This window comes from Pyrus communis, chromosome 11 (genome assembly GCF_963583255.1).
Source record: "Pyrus communis chromosome 11, drPyrComm1.1, whole genome shotgun sequence".
Classification (NCBI taxonomy): domain Eukaryota; kingdom Viridiplantae; phylum Streptophyta; class Magnoliopsida; order Rosales; family Rosaceae; genus Pyrus; species Pyrus communis.
This window is the reverse complement of record NC_084813.1, coordinates 3162566-3180724: the sequence shown is the minus strand read 5'-3', so window position 1 is coordinate 3180724 and position 18159 is coordinate 3162566. Positions and strand designations below refer to the sequence as shown.

The 18159-nt window shown below is 37.6% G+C and overlaps 2 protein-coding genes and 1 pseudogene across 2 annotated transcripts; 1 reads left to right on the top strand and 2 right to left on the bottom strand.

Annotated features, from left to right (window-relative positions):
- Window positions 1–347: 347 nt before the first annotated feature.
- On the bottom strand, window positions 348–1074 carry LOC137749410 (uncharacterized). The gene has a single exon (XM_068489505.1). The coding sequence runs from the start codon at window positions 1072–1074 to the stop codon at window positions 469–471; it is 606 nt and encodes a 201-aa protein (XP_068345606.1). The 3' UTR covers window positions 348–468.
- Window positions 1075–6078: 5004 nt separating this feature from the next.
- LOC137749336 (serine/threonine-protein kinase 12-like) lies at window positions 6079–10974 on the bottom strand. Its single transcript, XM_068489434.1, has 11 exons — window positions 10567–10974; window positions 9970–10062; window positions 9345–9428; window positions 9125–9216; window positions 8879–8999; window positions 8331–8410; window positions 7962–8024; window positions 7575–7663; window positions 7411–7496; window positions 6560–6672; window positions 6079–6263 (listed from the first exon to the last, which is right to left on the bottom strand). Exons 1-11 carry the CDS (start codon window positions 10828–10830, stop codon window positions 6149–6151), a joined length of 1200 nt encoding a protein of 399 aa, XP_068345535.1. The 5' UTR covers window positions 10831–10974; the 3' UTR covers window positions 6079–6148.
- Window positions 10975–12886: 1912 nt separating this feature from the next.
- Window positions 12887–16321, top strand: LOC137707877 (F-box/kelch-repeat protein At3g06240-like; annotated as a pseudogene).
- The last annotated feature ends 1838 nt before the right edge of the window (window positions 16322–18159 follow it).

Below are 18159 nucleotides of genomic sequence, written 5' to 3'. Positions count from 1 at the left end.
AATAAACCTTACTTTTGCTTGGCTAACATATGGTAAATTCAGTTTTGGATCCTTGATCCTCTATTAAATTAAAGACAATACCGATATTGAATCATTGATATGTCTGAATCAAAATTTGCAAAAAAAAAAAAAAAAAAAAAACCGCATGCTACATATTTTGAACCATATTAAATCTAAAAGAAAACTTAAAAAGAATTCCAATAGTATATATATTATTGTTTTGTATTCTTATGGACAAACCAGAGAATGAAAATTGAACTCAAGATTTCGGATGAAGAGTGAGTGCTCACATTGTGCAAAAAGAAGAGGAAAGTTAGTATTTAATCCACAACCATATGTTTGTATGCATCATTACATCCTTAACATATATAGAAGACTCGAACCTTTCCAGTGGTGGAGAGGTGAAAGCCCACGTTGACAGGGCTAAAATTCCGTAAATAACCCTGCTGTACATGCCATGAATAATAATCACCTTGAAGAAACAGAAACTGCAGACTCTTCTGCTATGGTCTCCAGCAATGGCTTCTTTGACCTACTCATAGACAATCTGTGCATGAACTCCGGCGCCGAGAAATCTTCTATATCATCCAAATTCAACTTCGGCATCGCCGCCTTATTATCCGAACTTTCCCTCCAACTCTCAATCATCTTACCCTCTTCGCCGTCATCATGAGCAAATTTCGTGGCCTGATGGTGATCATCAGCCGGCCTCACCTTCACGTTTCTCCCGGAAGCCCACTTGCTTGAGGAGCTGGACGCGGTGGCCTTGAGGAACAGTGGCCCCATATCAGCCGTTGTGACGGTGGAGTTGAGCCTTATCATGGGGAACATGACGTATACGTCGCCGATATCTAAGTCTTCGTCGGCATTGAGAGGTGAAAATCTTCTTCCGACACGAAGAGACTTGGTGTTCACGAGAAAGAAGTTTGGGGTGTCGAGCATGAGCTCGGCGGCCTTTATGGGGACGTGAAATTGTTTGATTTCGCCGCTTGGGATGATCACTTTGGTGGCTGCAGGTTTCCCATGCTTGCTCAATATTGGGGTTGCTAGGCTGCAAGAAATGTAGTTGCCCATGTTGTCTAGAGAGAGAGAGGGAGGTATATAGAGTTGAGATGAAACTTTTGGCCTGGAAGTTTGAGGGGAGTTGAAGATTTATATAAGGGAATTGAAGAAGATGTCTCTCAGCTAAAAATATGATTAAAAGCGCTTACTTCTGCACCCAAAATATTAAGTTCGATTCTCTTTTTTCTCTATTGTTTGAATGAAAAAAGCTAGAAGATTCTGAAATAAGATAAAAGTAGAGCCAGTTGTAATGTATCTGGGTTTGACATTGTTGGTGGAGTCCGCGTTGGGCCAAAAAGGAAGAAAAAAAAAATGAGAAGAAAGCAAGAAAATGTATTAGAGATTTTTCAGTGTGACCGTCACACGAGATAGTACATCATGTGTCATTATATAAATGGTGGGATATGTGTTAAAAAGTTAATAGCTTAAAAAATAAAAGTTCCCACCAATTGCATAAAAACACGTGGTGTATCACCCTTGTTCCTGTCACAACTAAAAATTTCTCCGCGTTTCAGGTTGGCTTTTTATTATTTATTAATTAATTAACAAAATGATTATGCTTATAGTATCATCTATGAACAAATACACCCTGTTATATAACGTGTGGGACCTTTCTTCATTGTACTTGACTTACTCGTTCTTTTTTTAGTTCTTAAAATGGGACTAGGAGCGTATCTATAACACCAATGTTATTTATGTAGGATAATTGACCTGTATTAAAGAGTTATAGTACATGTTGTCAGTTTTGTGTATCTGCATCAATATACTCTATTTACAAATCATTTAGTTCTTCTATTACTATTGTGCTAAAGTCATTAGGTTTAGACACTAAACGTCTCATATGCCAATGTACATATCAGTGTCTTGTTTCCTTTTTGACAAGAAGCGATATAGTGGTGAGGCCAGCTGATGATCATCATCAGTTCACAAAGTTTGATCATCAACAATAAATACATAGGGTTGTACTAATTGTATACATTGCTGCAGTGACCAAAAAAAATGGTCTGGAGTGAACTTGCACGACCAAACAAATTAGAGTAAACTCCTATACGGCTACCAAAAACATATATCTACAAATGCTACCAGTATAGATTTGTTACAAAATTTTTTTTTTTTAAAAAACACGATAGATGCAATTTGTTAGAAGAAATACAATGAATCCATAGCATGTATGTATTCGAGATTGAATAAAGAAACGATGTGTCATCATTTGGTGACCAATATTTCTTCCATGTATCCCTTCCCTAGTCTTCTTAAACATATTTCTGCATCTCTTCCATGATTTGTGGATGATTAATTCAATGAAGCATATGTGTGAATGTGATAGCTTGGGAACCAAATAAACACTTATGACTTGCATATCATTTACGTGTGAAATAACAGGACAGCATGTGACCTTTTGAGATGCACGCATGAATGAATAGTAGGGTTTGTATTTTACCTTTATTGGCGGTGGCGGTGGCGGTGGCGAGCCGTTGAACGAGTCCATTAAAGACTCACAATCAAAGAGGGGCAGCTCATCATATTCTTCCTCTGCCTGCTTGCTGCCTGATTGCGTCACGGGATCGTTGGTGTCACATTTCCAAGTATCTTTCACAAAATTCTCCCACTCACTCTCCCGAATTTATTTTTTTATTCTATGCCAATACAATAAATTGTCGTATTATATACAATTTTTTTTTAATAAAGCAATAATGTTAGTGAGTTAAATAGTTCTGCAAATACAGTAAAGCGTCATATGCAATATTAATTTAAATATTTGGTTATTTAATATTAAATCTTGTATTTCTTTTTGCTGATTTTTATATTTGTTGACATATGATGCATTAAAAATGATATTCAAGTTCATTTCCATCTCATAAAAACACTTCATTGATTCTTTCCTATCTCCCTCTCACTGGACTACATCTCAATCTTGGTAGAGGCTTGAGTGCACTTGTCACATCTCAGACTAGCTCCACTATAACACGATATTGTCCGTTTTAGGCTTACCATTCTCTCACAATTTTGTTTCTAGGAGCTCATGAGTAACTTCACAGTGGGTCATTCATCCTGGGATTGCTCTAGCCCAAATTTGCTTAACTTCGGAGCTCCTATGGAATCTGAAGCCAGTGAATTCCCAAAAGGCCTCGTGCTATATGGAGGTGAGTATGTACATATAAGGCACATCCCCCCTCTCCGTTAATTGATGTGGGATCTTACAGCACTCCACTGGCAATGTGGAATATATATTTGTTTGGACTTGCATAGCTACAAAATTTGAAATTTTTAATTCCTGACATGTAAAAAAAATCATCATTATTTTTTTGCATACGTAATTTATAGTGAAGAAGGAAAAGCTCATCGAATGCAAAGAACCAAATATTGTTCTATCTTAAACTTAGATTCAACCATTATTTTTTGTCCTTTTTATTGATACAATGATATATTAATATTAAAAAGAAATATTATTAGATCATAGTACTAAATAAATATTAAGTTAATCAAAATTTTATTGCAATAAATCCTTCAACTTTATTTTTTTCAGTGAAAATAGTATGGTCACTTGGTGCACTATGGCCTAGAGAATTGGATTCAGAGTGACTCGCTGTAACAACCTGTTCCAGAATTTATGAAACGGGAGGATATTTTCGTATTTTCACTTTGGTGGGTTTCATTTGTTTAAAATATTGCTTTCTAAGTCTTACATTGTGTGCCACTTGGGGCCCACTTTCCTTTTTGGTTCCCTTTCCCCCGGCCCTTTTTCTTTTTCCTTTGGACACGTAAGTTCTCTCTCTCTCTCTCTCTCTCTCTCTTGACACTCTCATTTCTCTCCCTCTCACTTTCTCTTTCTCTCTATCCTTTCCCTCTCACTCCCATGCCCTCTCTCTACAACTCTCCCTCCCCTCTCTGAGATCACACACAAACAACACAACAACTTAAACACCACCACTATTGCCCATGTGTTTTCAGAAACGAAGAAAGAACCCCACAAACCTTTCTTTCCCTCTCGGCCGACACTATTCATCGTCTTCCTCAACGAGTTTCTCACATTTCCGACGAAGGTAAGCCTCGAAATTGGTCCTTATCATTGTAAATCATGTATAGGTTCACGGTTAATAAGTTTTTGGGTGGTTTTGGTGGTGTAGGTGTTCGGGCAGGAATTTCACTTGGGAAGGGTCCCTGGCTCGAGCACACAGCTCCCCGAGGAGTTAGCACTTTGGTTGGTTGTTGTGCTCCTTCTTGCTGAGAGGCTTCAAGTGGAGAACAAAGTTAGTTCTGAAAAGTGCCTTTGTGGGGCCTTAGGTGTAGGTCTTGAGGCTCGCAATCAAAACTAAGTGCTTAGGCATGCTACTGCCATCTCAGTATGGTAGATGTAGAACAAGTGTGTTTAAGTCGATTACTTGCGCCCCAAGTTATTCTGACATCTTATTATCAAAGGATTGTCGCAGATGGGTTAAGTCTACATTAAATTCTTTTCTGTGCCTTGAGATCAAGGACTTTTAGTTCATTATCCTATACGCTTTAAAGGGTGGAAATCCAGATCTGACTAAGTCATCAGGTCGATCCTCATTTTGGCTTTTATGATAGTAAAACCACTAAGTGAACCAGATCTGAGGACCAATGGAACTTTTGATCACCAAATGACTGGAAATAACTTGAATATATATTGGAGAGTACATCATAATACCAAATCTACTAATTGAAAGACGAAACAAAGAGTGTCGGGCAAGATTTCATCTTGTTGGGCAAGGTCGAACGTCTTGCAACCTCTTTTCTTTGTGATTATAGAGGGTTGTGTGTTTAAAAGGGATGGATGGTAAACAAGTTTGCATGAGAGAATCGATACTACGCCACTAAGGGTGATAGTAGAGCTTTAAACTAGACAAAAAATGGCCTTTGTAAGGAATGATCCTGAAAATGATTGAGATCTGGGCTGATTACAGCTTTGAGATACAAATTTGGCTTGAGAGCAGAGTTTGTATGTTTGTTTGTTTGACTGGTTGAGTGTCTTTGTCTCTGGGGCATCTTCCTCCTTTTATAGACTTTTGATTTTGGCTGTTGCAAGCTTTGTCCGAAAGCACTTTAGTGAGTCATCATCTTTTTTACATGTTCTGCCATTAGAAAGTGCTTTTGGGCTGAGAGTAAGTTGAATTCCATCGGTTGTCACTTCTCTTGTATGCACATAACCTTTTGATTAATGAGGAGTAGCCATATTGTCTTGAGATAGATGGCTAGGATTGGTGCTAGGCCTCGAGCGAGTTCCTTCACTTTAGCTCTTTTGGGCTTCCATTCCTTTAAGTCCAAAGTTCAAATATTAACCCAAACAGTAGGAAGTTGAACTCCGAAAAGTTCAAGGAAAGTCAATGTGCAAATTTGGAAATTTTTAGGCCGTGGTTGTTTGGCCATCTTTCAGGCCATTTTTCGGCCAACTTCGGCCACCACTCGCTCTCCACTTGGTATGAATCTCTTCTCCACATTCCTAACTACATTTTGACTTTTGAATCACTCAATTTGGTTAAGAAACGAAGAACTTACGAAGCTTTGAAAATTGTCAAAACTTTCGGCCAAAAACCTGGTTTTCCGACGAGCGCCTCCCTTTCGAGGCATTTTCCGAGAAAACCACTGCGAGTTGGCCGGTGTTCATCAATCTCTTTTGTTTTGCATGTGAACCCCCTGTATAGTTTTTTCTCCTGGAGCTTTTATATTTGCTTTGATGAAAAGCATGTGATTTCTGATGGATATTGGGAATTAGGATACTTTTGGTTTTTTCTGTCATAAGGTTTTCAAGGGCAACATTGCCATTTTTGAAATTATTTGTCCTTAAGGTTAAATGAAAGTTTTCTAGGGTGTTTCCATTAGTTTTCCCAAGATTGTATTCTTTCTAACCCTTTCGAAATCTATGGACCAAAAACAATCGTTATCACAAGTCTTGTAAATCCAAATTACATAAGCTTGTCGATGAACGCAGTTGTACGTTTTGCATTATACAGACCATTTATTTATTTAAAATAGTCTAAGGAACATCTTCACTACACAGATTTTACATAAATATGTTTGTATTTATTCAGTGATTTTCTTGTCCATCTCAGTTGTGAAACTGCACTCAACAAGGGCATACAGCTCTCCCAAAAGATGACGATTCCTCTTCCAGAATCTCGATGACAGTACCAAATGAGGGTATTTCCGAAGGATTATTACTTGTACAATCCTCTATCAACCTGCATACGTTGACATACACCAGAACTTACATACCCAGTATTGTCAAACAATGAAATGTCACGTATAAATATAATAAAAATAATAGCCTAAATGTCGCAAATCCCTCACTTGAACATAACCTGAATGTATTAGCTTAAATATAAAATTAAAACAGATAGTGATGAGAGATTACAAAGATAAAGCCAACTCACATATGTACACACGCAGATAATAAAGCTTGTCATGACGACTGAATGTCAAAACTGGTGCTTCACATTTTAGCAAGACGGAAATGATAATGAAAATGTACACTTACTCATGAATTCTGTTTGTACATCGACTTAAGTGGAATTTCGGCTTAAAATCAACAGGTTCCTCATTTTTGGTGTCAGAGTTCGTGCTGTTCATGAAGTGCCCTCCTTCTAGCATCTGTAGATTACGAATCAAACTCGCAGTGGTGTTAAATTATTATTATTATTATTATTTTTTTTTTTGAGAAACTACTTGATAAACAATAAACACGAAATATTAGTCCAGACTCTACACAGAAACTTTACATTCTCAAGCTTGCCAATGTAAAAAAAAAATAAAATAAAAAAAAAAAAAAATTCAAATTATTGAACTTTGTAACGATGGATTAAAACAATGTTAATTGAATTTGTATAATGAAAAACTTCTGATCTCTATGTGCTTGGTAAACAAAGATACTAATGGGTTTACATTTACAAATACATATGCTGCAAAGATACTAGTTAATGGATAACTGATGAGATACAACTATCATACTAGAGTATTATTGTCTGAGAAATTGTGAGTTAGAGTTGGCATATAGCATAACTAAAAGGGCGACCCCAAGACAAGAAGACTCCCCACTTATATCTTGAATTTTGCTCTGAAATAATTAAAATTCTAAAAGTTACATGGTTTTAGTACCGGTACTTATATTAGATGTGCCTACATTTCCTGTCAAAACTAAACATGCTATATATTTTTTTTTTTTTTAGGCAGAGTGATTCAACTTATATTCTTTGAAGTATCATATTTTTGGATTACGGGAAACTTCTAGTGCAAACCGTTTCAAGAAAATGTCTTGCCAAATAAAATAACAAATCCATACATAAACATATGCCAATATAAATACCAAGTCCAAATATTAAAAACACGCACCTGATAAAATATGAAACCAAATGTACGAACATCTTTCTTGGTGTCGTCTTTTAGGTTTTCGATGTTACGGGGATTGCTTCTTTTCCCTGTGAATTGAAATTGATCAGAAACACAACAAAAAAACTTTAAACAAAGTAAAATGGAATTTGACGTTCCTGTACAACCATTTTGATCTGGGTTAATTGGCTGGTACAACATTTGAACCCAATACTCGCCGATCTTCAAGTGTCCACCTTCGTCCTGCAACAAGTTTCTACCCCAAAGAGACAAAACAGGATTAGTAACGTTATCATATATGATTGCCTATAATAGCACACCAGGCAAATAAATCGTGGCGCTTTTTGAAGGCATTAACCTTTTCTTTCTTTCTAATTTTTGTCTTCAACATTGTAAATTCGATTCTTGGAAACTGTTTATAAAATTGGGAATCTTAAACAACTAAGGGAGATAGGAATAAATGTTTTCTCTTGGATTGTCATGCTTATATATTTTGATTATATTGGTGGCATAATACAACATGAGCAATAGTTGAGTTTGAGGAAAGGGCATACCTGGTACCCAAATGGTTGTGAACTATTGGGCAGGGCTTGTGTTGGTGAAGATAGTTCATTCCCCTGCCAATTTGTATGCGTATCATATTCTGGAATTCTATACTATATATTCTTAACAGCATGTAAGCTACAAAGCAACAGCTTTCTGAGGTGCAGAGACTGAATAACAAAGCATGCATATCAAAACACTTGGACGATCGACGTGATTTAAACCTTTGCTAAATGGAGAAAACGTGGCTCCCTTTGTGTAAATGAAGCAAATATGCATGTATGTTGCACATTGGATAGAAAGAATTGCAACGTGTGTAAGGACATGAACTCCTTCACATGATATACTAGTTGTTACTGAAAAACAGCACAATCAATTACCTAGCAATATCAAGGGCATAGCGAAAAGCAGTAGGTAAATCAAGTCGAGCTTTTTGCCTCAAAATGTTTTCCAGGTTACCCTGCAATAGCACCAAAGTTATAAATTGTGAAAAAAAAAGAAAAAAAGAAAAAAAAGAAAAAAGAAAGATGCGAAAAGATAAATTGACCATCCATAGCAGCTTCACATTTCAATACAGAGTCACAGACACGTGAATAACAAATGGTCTAGAAAAGAATATGCAAGAGCAATGAGTTCGCTAACATAAAATAACCAATATACACTAAAATCGCTTTTTAATTTCACTTCTTAGTTAATACAACTCAGTAGATGGTTTTCTTTCTAAATACACTAGAAAAAGCGTAATTTATTGAGATAACTGAACGACAGTAAGTATGTCCTTTTCCCTTTAGTAGTGCTCTTACCTAAACAAAAGAATCAAAGTTGCAGTGAAGCAAATATCAGGGTTTTAATGGTGTATGTCAATATATAAAATAGAACAAAACCACTGACAATCTAAAAATAGTGTATAATTGATAGCGGTATGTACTTTTGGTAGATACTCAGTAATCAGAACCATCTCTTCCTGCTGCACTATCGAACCAAGAAATTGCAAAATATTGGGATGTCTAAGTTCTCGCAGGAGAGTGTTATCCTTAGCAGAGAGGATCCTGTGTCAAGATTGGAGCAGCAAGCTATTATTACCTAAAGATTGTTCAAACTTTCGTCCTAAATTAAATGAAACAAATAATACACCTTGAAACTCATAAAGAAAAAGCCCATATATCAAACATACATTTTTACAGGATTGCATATTTGGCTCTTGACAACAGTCTTAACAACCCATGTTCCACGCCATTTGACCCTTTCAGATTCACCAAATGAACCCTGCAAGATTAATGGATTTTTAATAGTTATCAAAACCATTTGATACTACGCCCATTTTGACATATTAGTTGCTTATCTATTGAACTTAACAAAAGGTTGTCTTTATTTCCCTACACTATGGTATATACCAGCCGAATTGTTGATGAATGCTCTGTGTTTAGTTCTGACATGTCAAACTTTACATCATTTGAATCTTCTTCATGTCGAACAGTCTGTAGAAATGCATGAAGATAGGTCAGCTGCTGAATATTATACATATATAGGGTGTCAATTTACTCCTCCAACGGAGGAATTTTGGACTTAAAACAATTCAAACACGCAAGTATAGGCCTTATCATATGCTAATATCATAGTATGAAACTTTTTTTTTTTGTTTTTTTTGTTTTTTTTTTCTGTTTGCGATAGTATGAAGCTTTGCTCATATTAAGTATTTCCTCAAATAGGCCTGTAAAGAGAAACCAATTGTAGCAATAACAGACTACTTGTTCCACAAACTGAACATAAAAGCTATTGATGCAAGTTCCAATCTTGTGCAATGTTATCGATTGTTTACCCTGGACCGGTTCAAATCCCAGTATTGCACAGCAAAGCTTGCAGCAAAGGAATCGTGCAATGTTGATATTACCTCTAATGTAAAAATAATATATATGATAAGCAACTTGGGCACGAATCACTCGAGAATCCTGATCCTAGAAGTTAATCAGATATTAGGCTTCACTCTACATCTGTGTTGTAAAGTGATATTTCAATTACCATTAGTTGATCATTGGTAAAGTCATTGCCACCATTTACTTCAAGAATCCTGCATATATCCCGATGTCCATAGAGTCTCGCATCTGTCAGGGGCTTGACATCACGAAAAGATAAAAAGAAGAATATGAAATGTAATTAGTAGCTATTAAATGTAACAATTTAGTCCAAGAGAATTGTCGAACATAATTGTTAACACTAAACAACTATCAGAAAACAGGTCCAGAAACATGTCACCAAAAGTATAAACATTTAAACAATCCAAAAAAATTCTAATTAACTGGTGATTTGGGCAGGCCACCCCAGAATTGATATATCTACAGCAGAAAGTGTGACAAGTTCCGCATGAAAATTATTAATTAGCATTCTGAGCGACTCCAAGGTAACAAGAATCCCTCTTTGCGAGGATCGAGGAACGTCTATTGTGCGTAGTCTTACGAGGCTGTTCCATGACTAAACCCTTGACCTTTTGGTCACAAGGAGCAACCTTTCCGTTGCACTAAGTCTTACCCACCATGACACATATTCCAGAAATTCTCAAAAATCACTTTATATTAAACAAAATAAACAGGCAGACAATTAAAGAGTTGTTCTTCTTACAGTCCGTTTCCATCGATCTTTGAGATTAACATTGGCCTTGTAACACACAAGAAGCTCAACAATGGGGGTGTGACCTTCGCTCGCGGCGAGATGGAGCGCGGTCCTGTTGTCGTAGTCTTGGACATCAGGAGATATGCCCTGGATCAACATCTGGTTCAATCCAACCCTGTCGCCTCTGGAAGCGAAACTCAAGAATTTGCCTATCATCTGCATATCGAAATCATCCGAAGAATTGGCACGCAGAATCTCGCGCATGGTCTTCATTGATTTGATTCAAAATTGGAAAACCAATTCAAGAATCCAAACAGAAAGTAGGAAACTGAATGTCCAAATGTTCCTGAGCTGCGGAATTTGAGGAACCAAACAGGGGGAGAGCAAGAGGGTGTGATGAAAGGGAGAGAGAGAGAGAGAGGGACGTATACAGATAGCATCTTTTCCGAGTGGCGTTTATTGGTGGAGGAAAATGGGGCGGGTGTGCCGATGAGGGAGGCTTCGGGCTTAACGACCTCTTTGATCTTTCCGCTATTTGAATCTCTCTGCTTTTGTAATAGGCGTTGAGCGCCAATTTAAATTTCATTTTATGGAAAAGGATCCTCGCCGGATCATTTTCCTGCGGATTTGGGATATTGTAATCATATTCGTTCATCGTATATTGAGCGATAAAAAGTTATTTAATATTTAAAATTAAATATAAATAGTACTTCACAAAAACTAACCGCACGATGTACAATGAACGGATCTTTTTCCTCATTTTATGCCACTTAATACTACCCAGGGTGGGCACAATCTGGTTCTACTTTCAAAGCGGAATCTAAATCGAAAAATATCACGAGGGAAGAGAAAAAGCTCGAGAGGGGAAGGGCGATCCAAGAGAGGATTCTAAAAGATCAGGGAAGGGGACACGTGTCAACTCGGGGTGGTCCAAGGTGGAAAATATCTCCACTTTGGAAATTACCAAAATGCCCTTACGTTCCGAATTCCGTAGAATCTTCATTTTAGCTTCAATTTTGATTCTACTTGCTCCCACGTGTTCGTAGCGACGAGACCTACAAGTATTCGCCAAGGAAGCGGGTCTTACGAGACACAACGAGGCAGTCAACAAAAGTCAACATTTTTGCCTCGAAAGGCATTTTCGTAAATTCATGCTTTAAAATTATAAAAACCGTAATAATTGAGGACGGTTCGTTACATGTGAGGTGTGAGGGCAATATGAGAATGTATGCGGGATGTATTAAGTGACACTTTTATTAAAAAAGTATAAGTGAAGTATATGAGGTGTATTCACAATATGTGGGTGTGAATAAAACAACCCTTCTGTGAAATATGAAAAGCCTATGCATATTTTTTTGCGAAAGTTAAGGGTCTATTTCGTGACATTTTAAAAAACTATTTTGTAAAACAAAAAAGACAAATAAGATTTTTCATTTTATTATTTAAGAACAATGGTCTAAAAAACAGCCTAGGCGCTGGGCAGTGGTGAGCCGAGGTGTTTTCTTGCAAATCAGTGGGAAAAATCGGATGGGTTCTAGGCGGCCTAGGAGGTTTTTTTTTTTTAATGAAATTAAAAATAAAAATAAAAAATCCTATCTAAGTCTAAGTGGTTTAAAATTGTGTCATCCTACAATACTCTTCACTATGGTTATATGGCATATATGCTTAATGTGTTTTTAAATTTTGGACTTGTTGGATACTCTTTTTGCATTTTATCATTCTTTTATTATCTTATCCATGAATTTCATACACGTATAATTTTTTGTAATTGTCAATATGCACTTATTTACAAGATATACAAGAAATTTACCTAAATCCACCTAGGCGGCTTAGGCTCCCGTCTAGACCCCGCCTAGCCGGCCGCCCGACTAGCGCTTAACGTTTTTTAGAACCTTGTTTAAGAATGCTTTTAGTTATTTAATCTCAAAGTAATTTACAAGAAAGAAAACATTGAAAATGTGTCTACAGCTAATCTAATATCCAAAAGGAGGAATTACGTTCCATTCGTCTTTTTTTATTTCATCAATTTAATGTAGAATTAAACGTAATATTTGAATGGTTAGTTTTGTGTCAAATAAAAAAAAAATAGTAAAATTTGAACATATGATTCTCCATAAATCTCGAAATTGACTAGATTGCCCCTGTTTTCTTTGGTAGCTATATATGTTGTGGTCGTGGAACTCCAAGTTTATTTAGTACTATTGAATTTTGGCATCTTATGTGGTAAATATGCTTAAAAACGATTTACCAAGCGTTAGGGACTTGTAGTTTGATTAGTTTGGCTCTCAAACTGCTGGTGTTCTTTCCTGTGTATATATATACATGTGAAGAATTCTTGTGGGACTAAATTGCCAAAATGTTCCTGGCACATGAACGTGAAATTTCTGAAGATATGATGGTCGAAATCTTGTCCAGGTTGCCGCCCAAGTGTCTGATACGATTCAAATGCATACACAAATCTTGGTGCACTCTCATCAATGGTCCAAGTTTTGTGGCCAAACATCTCAACAATTCCATGAACAACAAACTCTCATCCTCCACTTGTATCCTTCTTAACCGTTCTAAGCCACACTTTTTTCCCAGACCAGACTTGGAAACGAGAAGTTTTCTGGTCCATGATTAATCTTTCCATTGATGGTGATGAGCACATCCTTCATTATGATGTTGAGGACCTAAATACACCGTTTCCATTGGAAGATCATGAATTTGTGCAAATTCACGGCTATTGCAAAGGGATTGTTGGTGTAATAGTAGGGAAAAATGTTCTTTTATGCAATCTTGCAACGGGGGAATTCAGTCAAGTTCCCCAATCATGCCTTCTTGTACCTTCGCCTCCCAAGGGAAAATTCGAATTTGAAACTACCCTTCAAGGAATGGGATTTGGCTATGATTGCAAAGCTAAAGAATAAAAGTTTGTGCAAATTATAGAAAATTGTGAGTATTCAAATGATGAGCAAACATATTATCATCGTATTGCTCTTCCTCACACGGCTGAGGTATGCACCACGACTGCTAACTCTTGGAGAGAGATCAAGCTTGATATATCAAGCAAAACCTATCATTCTTCTGGTTCAGTGTACTTGAAGGGATTTTGTTATTGGTTTGCAAGCGATGGCGAGGAATACATACTTTCATTTGATTTAGGTGATGAGATATTCCATACAATACAATTGCCCTCTGGGAGTGACACGCCCGACCTTGATATTCCCCAAACACCAGGGTGGGCATGTGTTGGCTGACACCCGAAGATGACGAACCCATATTAGGATGCATGAGAACTAGAAACAATTAACCAACATAACTAAAACTTGTAAATTTAATTATAATGAATATGCAATTTTGGAACATGTTCGGAGCATACAACTAATCCGAGACACTAAAAAGGAATAATATAAAATTGAATGAACAAAGAGATGGATCCTACACTGAGAGGACTCGAAGATGCCGATGCGGGAGTGCCTTGATGCTGGGATTGTGCACCTTGATTCTAAGTCCTGAGGGGGCACAAAACAAAACATAAATGAACCAAGTTGATATATAAATAATACTAAAACAGTTAATCTTTAAAGTATTAACCCTCAGGTTTAGAAACTCATAGTATAATATGTAATAGGTTTTCCAAAAACCCTAGCATGCCATAAAACCTTTCATAAAACATATATCATATATAAAGTGCTTAGTAGTGGTAGTACAAGGTATATATATAAGTATATATATTAACATATATCTTCAATCAAGTATATATATTAACATATATCTTCAATCGCCAGAAGGCACTACATCTCCCGACTGAAGCCAATATAATTATCTTCCACCCGTAAGCACTAACCAAACGCTCGGCCGAAGCCAATATAAATATCTTCAGCCCGTAGGCACCAACCAAACGCCTGGCTGAAGCCATATAAGTATCATTTGGTTGTAGGCATTACCGTTCGTCCGTAGGCAGTATCATTCGCCCGTAGGCAGGACCGTTGAGTAACCACTAAATAAGTACATAAAAACATTACAATAATATTTCTAATATATATATATATATATATATATATATATATATATATCTCTCTCTCTCTCTTAATTGGAGTTTAGTAGCTAAAACGTCATATCGTAAAACCACGTTCACAAGTATGTATATATAGTCATCAATCATATATACCACAAGGAACGTAAAGTCGATAAGGCATGATAATTCATAAAGCGTGAAACCAATTTACTCATAAACATTTCATAAAATGTAACCAATAAATCATGATTTTCATGTATGCATTTCTAATAGTAAAATCATGCATTTTAGAAGGGGTCCACTCACAGATACTTCACCGTTGATGAGCCATGCAAACTAGTAAAGACGGAAACTCCACAATAAATGCACCTAAGCACATAAAGGGTCCCATTAATAAAACTCTACTATAATGATTGAATTTGGAAAAAAACGAACGTTGGAGACAGATTCAAGACGTTGAATTACTCTAAGAGTGGTCCTGGGCAAATTTTGTAAAAGTCAACAAAAAGTCAACACAAAGAATATTCCAGAGAATATTCCATTCGGGTCAGGTTAGATCGGTCAATGGGTAAATGGGTCAACGGGTTTGGGCCGGTTCAGCTAGGCTGGGTCGAGGGTTAATGGGCTGGTTTTCATTTGGGTTGGGCTTGGGTTCTCTAAGTTGGGCCTCAAGGTTAGGCTCGGGGTACTTGGGTCTGGGTTGAGAGTATTAGGCTGGGTTATATGGCCTAACGAGTTGGGTCGACATAGGCTAGTGGATCGAGTTTTGACCCGTTCTCAACCATAGCCTACGATCTACCTACCAAAATGAAGACCAAGGGACAAGGAAGAGATCTACACCAATTTAAAGACGAGTGGTGGCTGGAGTTGGCCAAAAAAGGGTCTGAAAATCACAATATTATTGCCAGAATCTGGGAAAGCCTTTATGTGATGTTTCTTCATGGTTTTGTTGTCCAAAACATACAAATATGATCAGAAATGAAATATGAGGACAAAGGAGGGAAAATGTTTAGGTTGTTTCTAAGCTTACCCACATCGGACGTGATGGAGTCGGGAAAAGAATGAACAGTGGCTTCAGCCACTATTGAGTTTCCAGGTCTCCTTGCTGAGGTTCGTGATGACGAGGTCTAGGTGGTGAGAAGTGAGGCGCCTCGCCAAGGCTGTGATGGTTTTTCAAGTGGGGTTTTTCCCTATGGCACTATCTTGGTGCTTGCCGTGAAAGAAGGGAGAGAAGTAAGAGTGAGTCGGGAAAGAGAAAGAACTGTGAGAGAAAGAAGATGAGAGGCTGGGGCCCAGGGGACAAAAATCAAGGGAGGGCCTCTTGGCATACCTATTAAGACCAAAAGCAAAAACAAAATACCCTCGTTCCAAAATTCGTAAAATTAATCAGGACGGGTTGTTACAAGGAGAGAATATGGTTTTAAGCTTTATAATCTTTTTCTGTGTAATGAATCCATTGCTTCTTTTTGCTTTTGTTACAATACAAGTGATGAGGATTCTACATTATGTGAAATATGGGTAATGGATTATTATAACGGAGTTAAGAGTTTGTTGACAAAATTACTAAACATTGGACCCTTAAAAAGCATTCAGAATCCATCGATATTTTGGAAAACGCTTCTTATGGTTTCCTCCGATGGAAGAGCCAGCTCTTATAATTCCAGTACTGGAAATTTCAACTATCTTCATATTCCTCATATTCTAAATAAGGTTTTAGATTTCCAAGCTCTAATTTATGTGAAGAGTATTGTCCTAGTCAATTGACTTGAGGGCAAATTAGGTTCCATTTTCTCCTATTTGTATACATGATTTGTTGACATCATATCCACAGAAGTAGTACTCATAGCCTAGCGCTATTCTGAATCTCATCTTGTGTTACGTTTAACTTTCATATATGAATTTTTACTATCCCCTCCTTATAGGGTTTTATTTTATTTTATTGATCAATCGAATGTCTTTGCTTGGTCCTTTAATTAATCTCAATTCGTATACATAGTAATATTATTCTTACAAAAGTAAGAGGCTCCTCAAACCAAACTAGGAAGTGTTGTATTGAATAAGAGTAATATTATTCGTATACATATGTCTTGGAGTAGAAGCTCCTGAATAAGAGTAGGAGGCTCCTCAAACCAAACTAGGTTATTGCTACTAGACAACGCAAACTTAGCAAGACGATGGGCAACCCCATTACATAAACGAGAAGCATGAATAAATTTCACTCTAGAGAAGGTGGAAGCTAGCTACAACACATCCTTCGCAATCATACCAAGAGCTGATAAGTTCATCACAGTGCCATTAAGGACTGAAATAACATTCATAGAATCGTTTTCAACTACGATCTGTTGGAACCCTTGCATCTGCGCAACCTACAACTCGTACTGCATGATAAACAACTCCAGGAGTGGAACCGAAGTGACCCATGTGAGTTGCTGGCCCCTAGCTGCCAAAAAACCCTTTCCCCAGTCTTGCAACACTGCTTCAACCTCCCTCCCTATATTCGTATGACCTTTCACCGCACCATTCGTATTAACCTTAACCCACCCTTGGCTAGGAGGAGACCACCTCTAGGTAGGTACAACCCCCACCCTAGCAGAAGCACAATTTGTTGCTTGAAACACTGATAGCCAAGACGAAACCTTCTGCCACACACCCATATGAGACGTTTGAGCACCCCTTCATACCCGTGAGTTCCTTTCTTGCCATATGCCCCACATGATCACACAAGCCAAGTCAAAATCCACCTCCTTATTTTCCAGCACCATAAGCAACCAATCCTTCAAAGACAGTCTAACACTCTCGGACAACCGTATACCAAAGGGAGAGCTAAACCACACCACTTTAGCAAACAGGCATCTAAGTAACGCATGAGCCGCATTTTCCTCCTCCCTTTTGCACACCCCACACTCCAACTCCACTTCCACTCCTTTCCTTTGAAGGTTGACTTTGGTTAGAAGAATATCATGACACACCCTCTAGGTGAAATTCTTAACTTTGGGAGGGATGTTAGCCTTCCATAGATTCTTCCAAAGTCTCGCATACGCACTAACTGTATTAGAGGAAGATGCACTGCTATCCGAAGATTGTAACCATTGTCGAGCAACCCAATACCCACTCTTCATAAAGAAGTGACCCATCTCGTCATGATGTCACACCAACCTATCCTTTGGAGTACGAAAGTTGAAAGGAAGAGAAAGAATCAAAGATACTTCATCCGGGCTAAAAAAATTCCAGTAACAAATTGGTGCGCCACACCCTTGTAGAAGTATCGATCAACTCCTTAACCTTCATGTGAACTCTTCCAGGAGGAGGTGCCGAGGCCAAGGTACCCACCGATCCAACCACATCCTTACTGTTCGTCCATCACCCACCACCTACCTAGACCCATGGACCAAGACCTCCATTGCCGTTACAATACTCTGCCAATAGTACGAAAAAGACGCAGATGCTTCCACTTCCCAAAAAGAAGAATTCGGAAAGTACCTTGCCTTGAAAACTGCCATATTAAAAGCATAAAAATCCTTACTTGTTTTGCTAACACTGCCATATTAAAAGCATAAAAATCCCAAAACCCTAACCTTCTGCTTTAGATTTACACATCTTAT